Source organism: Aureobasidium pullulans (genome assembly GCF_000721785.1).
Source record: "Aureobasidium pullulans EXF-150 unplaced genomic scaffold scaffold_5, whole genome shotgun sequence".
NCBI lineage: Eukaryota > Fungi > Ascomycota > Dothideomycetes > Dothideales > Saccotheciaceae > Aureobasidium > Aureobasidium pullulans.
In genome coordinates, this window is record NW_021941025.1 from 464118 (window position 1) to 477030 (window position 12913).

The window sequence follows — 12913 nt, forward strand, 5'->3', positions numbered from 1 at the left end:
ATTGACAATGTTTGCTGGAAGGCTTGATTCGACGTTTTGTTGTTGTTGATTATAGTAAAGTTGTTGCAAGTTAGACGATGAAGTTGAGTGCGGCTTGTGTGGCGGGATCTACAAGATTGACCGAGTGAGAGGTGACAAAGCAGAAGTGATAACAAGCTTGTTCTCTTTGGCGTTCGAGTTGGGAAGTAATAAGGCAGTTTCAGAGTGGCAGGTGATGGTAGAGGCTGGATTTGAGTGAACAAGTGGGCTGCCGCAGTGAAAGCAGTGAGAACAACAAGAGCGGGCAAATCTCAACAGTCACTCACTAGGATCTCGCTTTCACTCTCCTCACCACTGAAAGTCTTGCTGATGCAATGCAAACAAAATCAGAAGTTCTTACTTATCCAAAGAGAATCGTAGTGAAGAGCCCTCTGGGCGGCCAGCTCGACTAGATCCAAAACATTGGTATTGCGCCAGCTTCTTTCCGTACTCGACGGAGCGCGAAAGCTCTAGTTCTGAATGTGAGCCTAAACGTAAGGTGCTCATCTCGCTCGCTTGCAGAGCTGATATTTCTACCTTCACACCTCGTCCATGTCCCTCTCATCTCTCAAATTCGTCTGCAGACTATTCCACTTAATTGTGAAGCTGTTGTGACGTGACCCCATCGATCGGGTGGTTGCGCATTGCACACATCGTCCTTCTCGGCCTTTCGCCATCGACGCCGGCGTTGTTGTGCTCGTTGGCTTTCGGGATTAGTGGTCTGGAACTTCTCAGGAGAGCTTCATTTGGAAAAAGAGTCTGAGATCGGGGTCGCGGAATGGCAATTGTGATATTGACTGCACTCGTGTCATGTTAGCATGGTTTCGTGGATGAAATAGGATCAAGAAAGTACTAACCGTATTGGCTACATGGCCCATTTCCCCCTACTTATGCTCTCAATGGCAAACTTCTCAACTCCATCCGGCGTTTTGCAATTTATTAACTTGCACAGAAAAAAGATATAGCATATCGATGGAAAGGTTGCTCAGGTAAGCAGGTCGGCGACTATGGCACGTTAGCATAAGATATTTTGTCAGAGGAGATTCTAGCGGCTTACCGTTCATGGGCATCTCATCAATCTGGGTAGAGTAGTAAAGCTCGATGTCACGAAGAATTCTGACGTCCTCGCTGGTGACGAAGTTGATGGCAACACCCTTGCGGCCGAATCTTCCACTACGACCAATTCTGTGGATGTAGTTCTCACGGTTGCTGGGCAAATCGTAGTTGATGACAAGAGAGACTTGCTGAACATCGATACCACGAGCCCAGACATCAGTCGAGATGAGGACTCTTGAGTTGCCTTGTCTGAAGTCTTGCATAATGCTGTCACGCTCCTTCTGAGGCATCTCACCGTGCATGGAGGACACGGTGAAGTTGGCCTCACGCATCTTGTCGGTAAGCCAGTCGACCTTGCGGCGGGTGTTGCAGAAAATGACGGCTTGTGTGATGGTGAGGGTGTCGTAAAGATCGCAAAGAGTGTCGAACTTCCATTCTTCCTTCTCAACAGCGATGAAGTATTGCTTGAGACCTTCCAGGGTCAACTCATCACGCTTGACGAGGATACGAACGGGGTCAGTCATGAACTTGGTGGTCATGTCGAGCACATCGTAAGGGAGAGTGGCTGACACAACGACGACCTGAGTGGCAGGAGGAAGGTAACGGTAGACGTCGTAGATCTGCTCGCGGAAACCACGGTTGAGCAACTCATCAGCCTCATCCAGGACGAGCATCTTGATGTTGCGAGTGCGGAGGTTGCGGCGACGGATCATGTCAGCGACACGTCCAGGAGTACCAGAGACGACGTGCTGGCCGTGATCGAGCTTGCGAATATCCTCGCCAACGTTAGTGCCGCCGATACAAGCGTGGCATTGGACGTTCATGTAATCGCCGAGGGCCATAACCACGGACTGAATCTGAGTTGCCAATTCACGGGTGGGAGACAGGACGAGAGCTGGGGACGTCAGCATTTGAACAGGTTTATCCGACTAGAAAGATGCGACTCACCCTGAGTCTCGCGCACAGCGGTATCAATGACCTGAAGAATGGAGATGGAGAAGGTGGCAGTTTTACCAGTACCGGACTGGGCTTGGGCGATGGTGTCGCGACCCTTGCAGATCTGGACGATAGCGCGCGACTGAACGGCAGAGGGAGATTCGTATCCATATGCGTAGATTCCACGGAGCAGGTTCTCCTTCAGGTGCATGGCCTCAAAGGTGGGCGCGACGCGAACTTCCTTGGATGTCGAAAACTCCATGCGCTCCTCCATCTTGCGGTCGATTCCTCCTTCCGCCATCTTGGATGATGTGACTTTGTGTTTGCGGGAGATAGCAGGCGGCAGGCGCGATAGACCGAAAGATCCGGAAAGTACGAGTCGTAAAGATATAAAAAGTGGCAGTGACGGTCAAAGAGGAATAAAGCTCGAAAGGCAAGAACGAACGAAGCATCCAAAGCACGGACCCTCTTCCATCTCTCGCCGCGCGCCGAATCAGTATACCAGCAATCATCTTTCTTCCACGTTCACATACACACATTAACCACCATGCTGTTAGAAGACTTGCGCAATACGAGGGAGGACCTTGAGCGTCTCGAGCAGGCCATAGCCGAGCGCTCGCTTGAAGATCCCAAACATGTAAGCGTCAATCTTTCGCATCTCACTAATTCATCTAGCTACGCTTCAGTTCTTTGGGAGCTGTATTGCTCTCAATCGCACATCAGCCTCCAGGGAAATGAGGACGTTTTCTTGCGAAGATACTATGCCATTCATGTGCAGATGCTAATCCACTCTCAGATTCGAGACCGCCTACAAAGAGACCACCAAATCGCTGCCTTCCTCGATCGCATAAAGTCGCAATCAAATCGCGCAGTCGACCTGTACAAAGACAACGATGGCAGTCGCTTACGCGAAGTCCAATCCATCTCGACCGGCGACACATTCGACGAGTTCTACAAGCAACTAAACCACATTAAAGACTTCCACAAGCGCTACCCAAACGAGCCTGTTGAGAACCTCGAGCGCGCATACAAGCGCAGAGCTGTTGGAGAAGATGCCCCCTTCCCATCCGAGATCGACACCATGTTCACTGGAGAGGAGGCCTTTGGTCGCTACTTCGACATGAACGCCCTGCACGAGGATTACATCAACCTGCCTGGTTCAAAGAGGCGCATCACATATCTGCAATATCTGGACACATTCGACGAGTTTGATGGCATGTCCAGACCGGAAAAGCTGAAGGATCAATACTTCCAATACCTTGGAAACCTGGCTACATACCTTGAAAGCTTCATGCGCCGAATCAAGCCTTTGGAGGATCTGGATAGACTATTCCTCAGCTTCGACGAGGACTTTTTGAAACTCTGGGAAAAGGACGAAGTGCCCGGCTGGCAACTCAACACAAAATCAACATCAGACGCACCAGCAACAGAAGGTACAGGCGAGGGAATGTGGTGCCCGGACTGTGAGAAGGAGTTCAAGAACGACAACGTCTACAAAGGCCACTTGACAGGAAAGAAGCACATCAAAAACGCAGAAGCAAGAAAACAACGCGCCGCAGACGGAGAAGCCGCATCCACAAATGGTAGCGCCAACACAGCAGCAGCTTCAATGCACCGCTTAAAAGAAAAGGCCGTGGCCGAACGCGAACACCGCATCCGTAAACTGGCTGCTGCCATGCAAACCGAGCGCTCCGACACTCGCGCCAACGTCGAACGCAAACAAGGCATGACAGACAAGGAACGCCAACAAGAACTCGCAGCCCTCTACGCCGAGTCCATGGACCTCGCCTCCGCAGACCCTCAGGCCGACGACCCCGAACAAGACGAAGAAGGCAAAGTCTACAACCCGCTAAAACTCCCCCTGGGCTGGGACGACAAACCCATCCCTTTCTGGCTCTACAAACTGCACGGCCTAGGCGTCGAATTCCCCTGCGAAATCTGCGGCAATTACGTCTACATGGGCCGCAGAGCATTCGACAAGCATTTCGGAGAAGCCAGACATTTGTACGGGTTGAAGCGATTGGGCATCACCAATTCGAGTATGTTTAGGGATGTGACGGGTATTGAGGAGGCGACCGAGTTGTGGAAGAAATTGCAGGGGGATAGGAAGGTGGAGAGTACGGCTAGTGATCAGGTTGTGCAGATGGAGGATGGAGAGGGCAATGTCATGCCCGAGAAGGTGTACTATGATTTGCAGAAGCAAGGGTTGCTATAGACGGCTTGATGAAGGTCGTGGAAGAGTTGGATAACGGGGCATATGGATAGAAAAAGAACTGACGATATCCTTGACCTTGACATTGTTCACTTATTGCTCCATCTACTTCTTCATTTGCTTCATGACTCATGTTGAAACTCGGCTCATTGTGCTGTATTCTATGGCTCGATCTTCCAACCATTGCTCTAATCAACAAAGCGGCAAGACATGACATCGAAAAGAGCGCGGGCGATAGTTTCTTCCCAAATCCTGGATCTGTATTTCCAATCTACATCAATCCAACTATATCAACAAATCTAACCAAAGCAGCAGCATCTACATCTTTGACTCTGCAGCCAAAAAGCCCTTTTCCACGACGGCACTGATGAGCTGATGAGCAATAGCAGTCTCCGGAGGCAATCTCAAATCTCCCTCTTTGTATTCAGGTTTCGGGCCCTCATCCAACCCACTAGTCCCCACCCTCAACGCCGTCCTGACCTCGTCAAAGGTAAACCACTTGGCATCCTCCAATTCTGGATCATTGCCCAGATCAATCTTTTCTCCTTCGGGCACGGATTGTCCAATTGCGCCGATCATCAGGTTTGCGGGATATGGCCATGGTTGGGTGGAGTGAATGATCACGCGACCGAGATGGATACCAGCTTCTTCCCAAACTTCTCTACGAGTGGCTTCTTCGATCGACTCTGCGGGTTCGCAGAAGCCGGCGAGGGTGGAATACCAGTATTTGGGGAAACGCTTGCTGCGGCCGAGTAAAAGTTTGTCGCCTGCGTGATTGACCACTGCGACGATGATGGTGGGATCGGTGCGGGGGAAGGAGAGGTTGGACACGCCTTTTCTGGTTGCGCAGGCGGGGCGGTCGATGCTGGAGGCGTCGGTGTTGGAGGTGGATACGGCGGTGGAGGGCAAGGTGCTGGAATCGGTGGGTGGGCAGGTGCGTTTGAAGCCGCCGTTGACGGATAAGGTAGGGTGGCCGCATTGAGCGCAGAAGGGGTTGCGCATGTTCCAGTCGAGGAGTTGGCGGGCTTCGGCGTAGATCGCTGCGTCGCCTGCTATGAGGTCCATTGCTCTGCCTTGGGCGAATGTGAGGCCCTTGTCTTCGCACGACTTGATGACGTCGTTGCATTGCTGGGTCAGAGGGTCTTTGGGAGTGACATCGATGGCGAAGTAAGGAGCGCCCTTGTGTACGGCGTTCTTTGCTTCGTAGCTAAAGGAGTTTTCCTTGACGGACTCGTCCAGGCCGAGGAAGATCATTTGGGGGATGAAGTTTTTGGAGTTGTAGGTTTCGATCATCTTGGACTCCGGGGTGGCGTAGGGGTCTTCGCCGATGATGGGTTGGACATCCTTGTATTGGACATAGGCGAGCTTGGTCTTGTCCTTAGTCAATGGCTGCAGGTTGTTGCAGAGGAGGAAGGAAGCAGACGGGTGCTTCAGGGCTCCAGAGAGGAAGACATTGTCGCTACGAAGGAAGCCAAAGCGGTTCAGAGGAGAGCCTGTGATTTGTCCGTTATCAGAATCATTGCTATCTTGTTGGATTGAGAAAATAGGTGGAGGGGTGTCCAATTACCGGCAAAGTAGTTGGCGACTTCCTTGCCAAACTTCCGCGTCAGCATTGAATCAAGCTCTGGATGTGCGGGTTGAGGGAGAGAAGGTGTAGGCATTCTTGTCACTTTGCACTTCGATCTTGCATTTACAAGAGAAGAAGAAGAACAACCGGACCACAGTTATCCTCTTTCTTTGCTTTATTCGTTATGACATGTCGTCACCGGGCCCTCGGCTATTGGTAATCAATGTATCGCGGAGATAGCAAAAGCCAATCTTATCTTATCCATCTGTATACCGGGACCTTTGTCTTTAGTAGCAACCAACCAACCACTTTGCGATGATTGCAATTCACCTCGTTGTCGCCTACTCACATTGATACCGCAACCATGAGCAAATTCTACGTACATCTCTCTATCCTCCCAATCCCAAAGCCAACGCTAACATACCCCTCTACAGCTCCCAGACTCGACAGCAACAACAGCAACACCCTCCCCCCTCACCTCCCCTCCATCTCCCAAATCAAATCCCTTGGACCGCAAACCCTACTCCTCCAACAACTACTCTACCTACTCCGACTCTGATTCCGACGCCGACAACACCCCCCTACCATTCCCAGCAGCTCTCCCCCGCAGCGACTTCCTAACCCCAAACTTCACACCCGAAGCCTACCTCTCCACCCTCTCCAACCGCCACCAAACCCTCGAGGACTTGCGATCCGATCTACGCCAACGCTCTCAATTACTCTCCAAAGAACTGTTAGATCTGGTAAATGCCAATTACGAGGAATTTCTATCCCTGGGTCTAAGGTTAAAAGGAGGAGAGGAGAAGATAGAAGAAGTTCGCGTAGGCGTACTAGGATTCAGCAGAGAAGTCGGAAACGTCAGAGATGCAGTCGCGGAAAAAGTGCAAGAATTCGGCACATTACTAGAAGAGAAAAAGAGGATTAGAAAAGACGTCATGGTTGGCCGACGACTCTTGGAGATTGAAGAGAGATTGGAAGACCTAGAAGCCAGATTGATGGTCGAACCCTCCAACTCTTTATCTGCAAACAACACATCCGCCAATGACGACGACTCGGATTCAGACTCAGACGAGGACGAGGATTACGAAGACGGAGACGGAGATTCCGCGACCACTGCCACTCTCGCGCGATTGAGGAAACACGCACAAGCCTACCTCCTCCTCACCCACCTGACCCAAAAACTCCACCATCACCCATTCATCACAGCCCAGCAATCTCGACTTTTACGCATCAGAAATACACTATTACTGGACTTGAGGACGAGCTTGAAACAAGCACAAACCGCTGGAGTTGGCGGGAAACAATTACTCGATTTCTTGGTCATATATAGAGAATTGGGAGAGGGGGAGGAAGGTGCTGGTGCTTTGAAACAGGGTTGAGAGAGTGAGGAAGAGAGTTAGAGGTATGATGGAATATTTTCAGAGAGGGGCAGATTTATGCTGTGTAGTGGCAGCAATGGCAGCATTAAGTCAAGATTGATGCCCATTTTTCACAGAAGGAAGGAAGCCTTCTTACTGTGTGGATAGCTAGACACACTTTACCCAGCCGATCTCTTGCCTCTGAAGCATTTTGCTGTATGCTTGGCAAGAGATCCATCCGCACGCTTTTGTCGTTTCGATTACATCTATCTACTTCTTGATATTCGCCGTATGTGTTGGTCTGGCTGAAGAACAGAAGTGACTGGCTAGATGTTGTGTTTAGAGTGCATCTCTTTTTCTACTACGAAAAGGTATCTGGATGTGACCAAAGAGTCGTGGTCCGCATCATGAAAATAGTGAGAGCTCTTGGTAGACAGATGTCGATCTGCTTATTTTGGCATTCTTTTCCAGTCTCCTGCTGTATAGGAAGGTGAGCGTGATCAGTGTGACAAGTGTGATAAGCGTGAAGTATAATCAGTGTAATCAGTGTGATCAGTGTGATCAGTAAGTCTTCTGATCAGCGTCATTGTAAAAAGGGGGAAGCAAGGAAATGTGTTTTGAAAGCTTTGTGTGGTGAAGAGAGGTCAGATTTTGTTACTCTACATATTGTGTGCAAATGGACGCCGTTGACGACGGACTTGAGGGGCTCACTGATCAAAAAATGTTCTGCTGGAACTCTTCCTATTTCAAGCAGCGAGCTAGTCACTCTTGTCGAGCCTTTTGAATCTTCTCAAATCTTTTTGATCTTCGCCCGGATGCTGTTTTGCTCGTTGTTAGCCTCGACATCCCTCGTGCGCATGCTTTCGATCTCTTGATCAAGAGTCGAAACCTTCTTTTTGATCTTCTCGAGCTCTTTGCCGGCATCATCGCGTTCGGCCCTCTTCTCGCTGAGCTTCCTACTGAGTTCTCCTCTTTCCAGTTCCAGGACTGTGTTCTCCTCCTCCAGTGTCTTTCTCTTCTTGCTGACGGCAATTTCGGCCTCGGCGTCTTCGATGATTTTCTTGTTGGCAGCGAGTTTTGCTTCGGCTTTTGCTCTGGTTTTCTTATCGGCCGCTTCGGCGTCTGCTTTGATCTTCTCCAGGCGAGCGATCCTGACTTCAAAGCTTTCGGGGCTGAGTGAGTTCTTAGCCACTTGCTTGACTGCTGGCTTCAGTGATCTGAAGGGCTCTGAGGTGGCAGGAGCAGGTACTTCAAGGAGATGATTGGCGCTTATTGCAGACCTTTCGTTGGTTTGCTTTCCTGGTGGTCGTTTCAGAATCTCCTGCAGCTTGTCTTTCTGCGCGACCTTCAGACACACAACCTTTGATTTCTTCGGTTCACCGTGTGTGGCGAAAAGATTTTTCTCGACCTGTTTTATGAGCGTAGCAATTGACGTGGTGTTTGACTCGAGATCGTTATAATGATTTATCCAGGCGTCTTTCTTGGACCACAGAGATGCGAACGCAGACTGGAAGTCTCTTCCCATCTGATTCACGACGTTGTCATGAGGGTTGAACTTGAAACAGTTATGGAACATCAAATCCATATCATGCTTGAACTCAAGGGCAGTGGCATACTGTCCTTCCCGGAGTCTCTTGGTGATTGTAGAGATGTCCATGGGTTGTCTGATGACGGCACAGTAGTTTGGGAGGTTGAGAGCAACAGGGTCGACCGGAATGCGGAATGGCGCGGACCAGCGATCGTATTTAGACTTGCGCAACTCTTCCAGAATGTGCTCACAGAACTTAAGACTGGCTTCCATCTCTCTTCTCGTGGGCTCTGACGAAGAGTCGCTTGGAGCAGGTAGACTGAGTGTTCGTTTGGGCCTAGCAGTAGTTGAGCTTTTGTGAATGACCACCGAAACGGACGGGTCGGTCTTCACACGCTTTGCGTCAGACTTAGATGCAGCGGACTCGACTGTAAGCGCGTCTTCACGAGCACGCTTTTGACCGTCCATTGTGAGTTTCTGTGAATGAGAGACAAGATCGTGTGCTGTTCTTGCATTAGTGCAGATCCAACATGAATATGGTCCAAGGGGATCTTACAACTTGAAGTCGGTGTCCGAAAGTTATGAGTAGAGCGCACAGTGGTTGGTGTGCCAGTTATCTCTTCTCAATAACAGACAGAAGGGCTTCGTCTCGATGATCTTCACGAAAAGTTGTAAGATCTTGGAAGAAGAGTGACGGTGGTTAACGAGTTGAGTGTCAGACTTGACGTGTCCGATGATATCGAATGACACTCGGGGTAGGGGTAATGCTGTTATCAAAGTATCGGCGAGTCGACACGAGATCGAGGTGTCTGCGCGGATGCTGTTCTGGTTTTCGTCAACGCGCTGGTTGTGGAAACGAGGTTGTTTGATTTAGTGATGGTTTACGCGAAGAAATTCGCGGTGCTAATAACAGCAATGCTGGGGTTCTGTGCCCGCTCAGATTGGGAGCAACGACGGTAAAGACCCGAAGGCGTCAACCCAGACGCACAAGGCTTTGTGCCGGTTGTTATCGTGCTCGGACAATTGGATCCTCGAGTGCAGAGAGAGGAAATAACGAGGGAAGGTATCAAAGCGAAGTCCGGTCACCAAACATCGAAGTGATAAAGAAGCAGGTGCCTAGTGAACAAGCGAAGGTAACGGGCGAAAGTAGAAGGGCGAATGTAAGTAGCAAGTCTTGGGGATGGGGTTTAGGAGAGAAACGCTACCACCAAGTGAAGGTGGGCTAATATCAAGGGCTTAGAAAAGAGCAAAACTTAGAAAACATCTTTGATTGCCTCTTCAGATCATATTGAAGACTCGGGATAATGATACAAAAAGTGAACAGAAAGAAGAAGGGCACATGAAAAGTCGGGTATATTTACAATGCATTACCTGCTTGCTTTGCTTACATAGCAGTTGCGAGGTCTTTTGTGGGTATCGAGTCTGGGCCTCTGAGGTCACCGTTCAGACTGAGACCAGGTCCGTTGGTAGAGGAGAGGACCTATACCATATTAGTCTGCGATTCTTAGAGTGTGCGACCTCTTCGAAACGGTAGAGGCGCAGGAAAGCAATGTTACTTACCACCTCGTGAATGTCCTTGGCGATTCTGTCGCTCATACCAGCCATGTCCTTCTTGACGTTCTCGATGAAGCTTCTGATATTCCTTGAAAGCTCCTCAGGAGTCATGCCCAACTGTCCAATTGCCATTCTGATGACGCCCAGACGCTCTCTGTACTCGCTTGCACCAACCATGTCCTGCACACTTGCTGCAACGTCCTTGACGACTGTTCCGGTCTTTGCGCTCGGCATCAAGCCTCGGGGACCCAGGATTCTTCCCAAAGCAGCCTTGTTCATCTTTGCGAGCGAGTCCTGGTGGCAGAGGCAGCGGTCGAACTCGATGCGGCCCTCCTTTACAGCGTCGAAGATGGCCTCCTCACCGACCAAGGTTGCTCCAGCCTTCTTTGCAGCAGTGGCGGCCGAAGAGTTTGGATCGCAGATGACAGCGATACGGAGGTCGGTCTTTACAGGGTGTGGGAGGCGGATACGGTTGCGGACTACGGGACCGTTCTTGAGCGATTTGAGGCGAAGATGGATTTCGTACTTGGACGATGTCGGTACACGACCAACTTCTGTTGCGCGAAGGTATCTGCATACTGTCAGTCTCACCAATCTTATGGTATGGGTCGACGAAAGATGTAATGGGTATGGTGTAGGGCGGGCAGAAAATCATACCTCATGGCATCAACCAGAGGGAACTGGATGGCATCTTTCAAGTCATGGTTGACAAAGGTTGTTCTGCTCTTCTTCTTGCGCTGTGATGTGGGCAGTTCCTTGCGCTTGTACTTTTGCGCGTTGGCACTCTGTGCAGCGCCGCGCTGTTGTATCGAGATAGAGGGAACGTAGAGGGTTGGTCGTGATAGAGTCGTTCGTGTCAATTGTGACAAGCAAGTTCTTGTGGAGGCCATGGCGACAGTGTGTGGTATATCAGATGTCGATAGCTCGCTGCCACTAAATTGTTCGGCCTCGACTTCGAACTTCGGACATGCCAAGACTTCCGATCCATGGCGGCTGTTTCCGCTCCGCTATGAATACCATCTTTTGACGGCGACAATAACTTTCACATTCGGAGACTGCTCGATTCGATCGTAATCATGCAAGGCACAGTCACAAACGTCTCTTGAACTTTCAGGTTCAATCATGTCGACTACATATAGATCATTGGTTTGATTTTACTCGAATGTCAGAAATAACATTCTATATACAACGCGAAGCTCACTGCTCGAGTTGAGATTGAGAATGCTGCACCTCCCCAGCATGTATAATTATTGCAGCAAGCAATGCCATTCAATTGAGCTCAACAGCAAGAAGGTAAATGAAGATCTGATATGATTGAGATTATCCATTCTCCCGCCGGACTGATCTCCATCATGATGATATCATGAACGAGTCGATTTGATTGCTTGTCATAGAGCTTGTCCTCACCTTCAGCAAACTCACATTTGAATTGTTCCTCAATCACCCAGACACAATCTCCAAATCAACTCACACGATCACCACCATCATGATGTCTCTACGAACATCTTTCATGCGCACCAGCCGCATCGCCTCAATGCGCCCTCTGAGCACCACCTCCAGCCTCGCACAAAAGGACGCTCCTCCACCACCAAACATTCCCCCGGGCAGACAGCAAAAGGGCCATACTGAGTCACCAGCTCACGACACAAAGTCTTCTGCCTCTACAAAGAGCTCCGCCGCAAACAAGAGCGGCGACGACCATCCTGCCAAGCAGCCCGATCCTCAAAAGCCTAGCGACAGAAGCACCGGTTTCCAAGAAGTCGATGAGGTTAAGGGAGGAAAGGCTGGTCTAGGTGCCAGGACCGATAAGCAATAGGTGGAATTGCAAGACATACGCATACCATGAGGAGGAAATGCATGGTCATGACGTCGACGGAAAGACCAACAGATCGCAATGAACTCTACGACCCTGCTCGAATGAGCTTTTGTATCCATATCAAGCATTGGACATATCTATTACCACCCACGTCTCCATCTTTCACGTTATGGTATGCGCGCGTGCTGCCGAGGCTTTTGTCCAGTACGCGAAGCCATGCACTACACACGACTCAGGCATCATCGCATTGGCTCTTCGATCAAGCATTCGGCAGTTCGTATTGAGAACAGCCGCTTCGAGGCTTCTTATCGAATGTCTTGCTGCAGGTTTTTTCTGATTTGTTGAGTGAGGCGCAACGACTACAGTTGATACGGCCGTTGTGAGGCTCCACCAGATCCACCTGGACTGATATACCAGGGTCGTACCCGTAACGACTGCTCCGGCGAGTGTTTCTACCACAGAGACACGCACGCTCAATATATAATATGATTCAATGCTCATAGTGGCTTTTGATGATAATTCCGACCATATTTTCAAGTCATAATTGTGAAAACACTGCTTCCAATGGCGCAATAGTAAATTTTGATATCCAAGACGCGAAGTCGGAGAAAGTGCAGGAAAAACGCTGCGAAACTGTCCCAGCCTCTACGAGAATATAAGCATGATAAATATTAAGGTACGAAAAGCCTCCCGAGGTAAACATCTTCGGTGGCTGTACGCCATGTCATAACCAGATATCAGTAGTGTCATGTCGCAAGAATGTACATCGTCGTCGCTAACAGAAGTAGAGCAGCGGCTCTCAGGTCCGCCTACTATGACCCCACGATCTTGCTACGTACGATCAACCACCTTCTAACCTTGTACAACA

At 49.9% G+C, this 12913-nt stretch overlaps 7 protein-coding genes across 7 annotated transcripts; 3 read left to right on the forward strand and 4 right to left on the reverse strand.

Annotated features, from left to right (window-relative positions):
* Nucleotides 1–1003: 1003 nt before the first annotated feature.
* M438DRAFT_333316 (ATP-dependent RNA helicase fal1) lies at nt 1004–2311 on the reverse strand (the record flags this gene model as incomplete). Its single annotated transcript, XM_029903594.1, has 3 exons — nt 1004–1023; nt 1076–1969; nt 2023–2311. 3 exons carry the CDS (start codon nt 2309–2311, stop codon nt 1004–1006), a joined length of 1203 nt encoding a protein of 400 aa, XP_029762599.1.
* A 224-nt stretch (nt 2312–2535) lies between these two features.
* On the forward strand, nt 2536–4301 carry M438DRAFT_404031 (splicing factor 3A subunit 3). The gene is made up of 2 exons (XM_029909698.1): nt 2536–2647; nt 2807–4301. Exons 1-2 carry the CDS (start codon nt 2558–2560, stop codon nt 4223–4225), a joined length of 1509 nt encoding a protein of 502 aa, XP_029762600.1. The 5' UTR covers nt 2536–2557; the 3' UTR covers nt 4226–4301.
* A 239-nt stretch (nt 4302–4540) lies between these two features.
* Nucleotides 4541–5973, reverse strand: M438DRAFT_314898 (uncharacterized protein; the record flags this gene model as incomplete). The annotated part of the gene is made up of 2 exons (XM_029902631.1): nt 5790–5973; nt 4541–5715 (listed from the first exon to the last, which is right to left on the reverse strand). The coding sequence occupies exons 1-2, from the start codon at nt 5881–5883 to the stop codon at nt 4541–4543; spliced, it is 1269 nt and encodes a 422-aa protein (XP_029762601.1). The 5' UTR covers nt 5884–5973.
* Nucleotides 5974–6110: 137 nt separating this feature from the next.
* Nucleotides 6111–7570, forward strand: M438DRAFT_292887 (uncharacterized protein). Its single transcript, XM_029901797.1, has 2 exons — nt 6111–6168; nt 6224–7570. Exons 1-2 carry the CDS (start codon nt 6154–6156, stop codon nt 7166–7168), a joined length of 960 nt encoding a protein of 319 aa, XP_029762602.1. The 5' UTR covers nt 6111–6153; the 3' UTR covers nt 7169–7570.
* A 262-nt stretch (nt 7571–7832) lies between these two features.
* Nucleotides 7833–8753, reverse strand: M438DRAFT_343865 (uncharacterized protein). The gene has a single exon (XM_029905083.1). It carries the CDS (start codon nt 8730–8732, stop codon nt 7938–7940), a length of 795 nt encoding a protein of 264 aa, XP_029762603.1. The 5' UTR covers nt 8733–8753; the 3' UTR covers nt 7833–7937.
* A 1270-nt stretch (nt 8754–10023) lies between these two features.
* On the reverse strand, nt 10024–11153 carry M438DRAFT_292893 (ribosomal protein L1). Its single transcript, XM_029901798.1, has 3 exons — nt 10887–11153; nt 10236–10800; nt 10024–10155 (listed from the first exon to the last, which is right to left on the reverse strand). Exons 1-3 carry the CDS (start codon nt 11117–11119, stop codon nt 10060–10062), a joined length of 894 nt encoding a protein of 297 aa, XP_029762604.1. The 5' UTR covers nt 11120–11153; the 3' UTR covers nt 10024–10059.
* A 458-nt stretch (nt 11154–11611) lies between these two features.
* On the forward strand, nt 11612–12451 carry M438DRAFT_343869 (uncharacterized protein). The gene has a single exon (XM_029905084.1). The coding sequence runs from the start codon at nt 11719–11721 to the stop codon at nt 12043–12045; it is 327 nt and encodes a 108-aa protein (XP_029762605.1). The 5' UTR covers nt 11612–11718; the 3' UTR covers nt 12046–12451.
* The last annotated feature ends 462 nt before the right edge of the window (nt 12452–12913 follow it).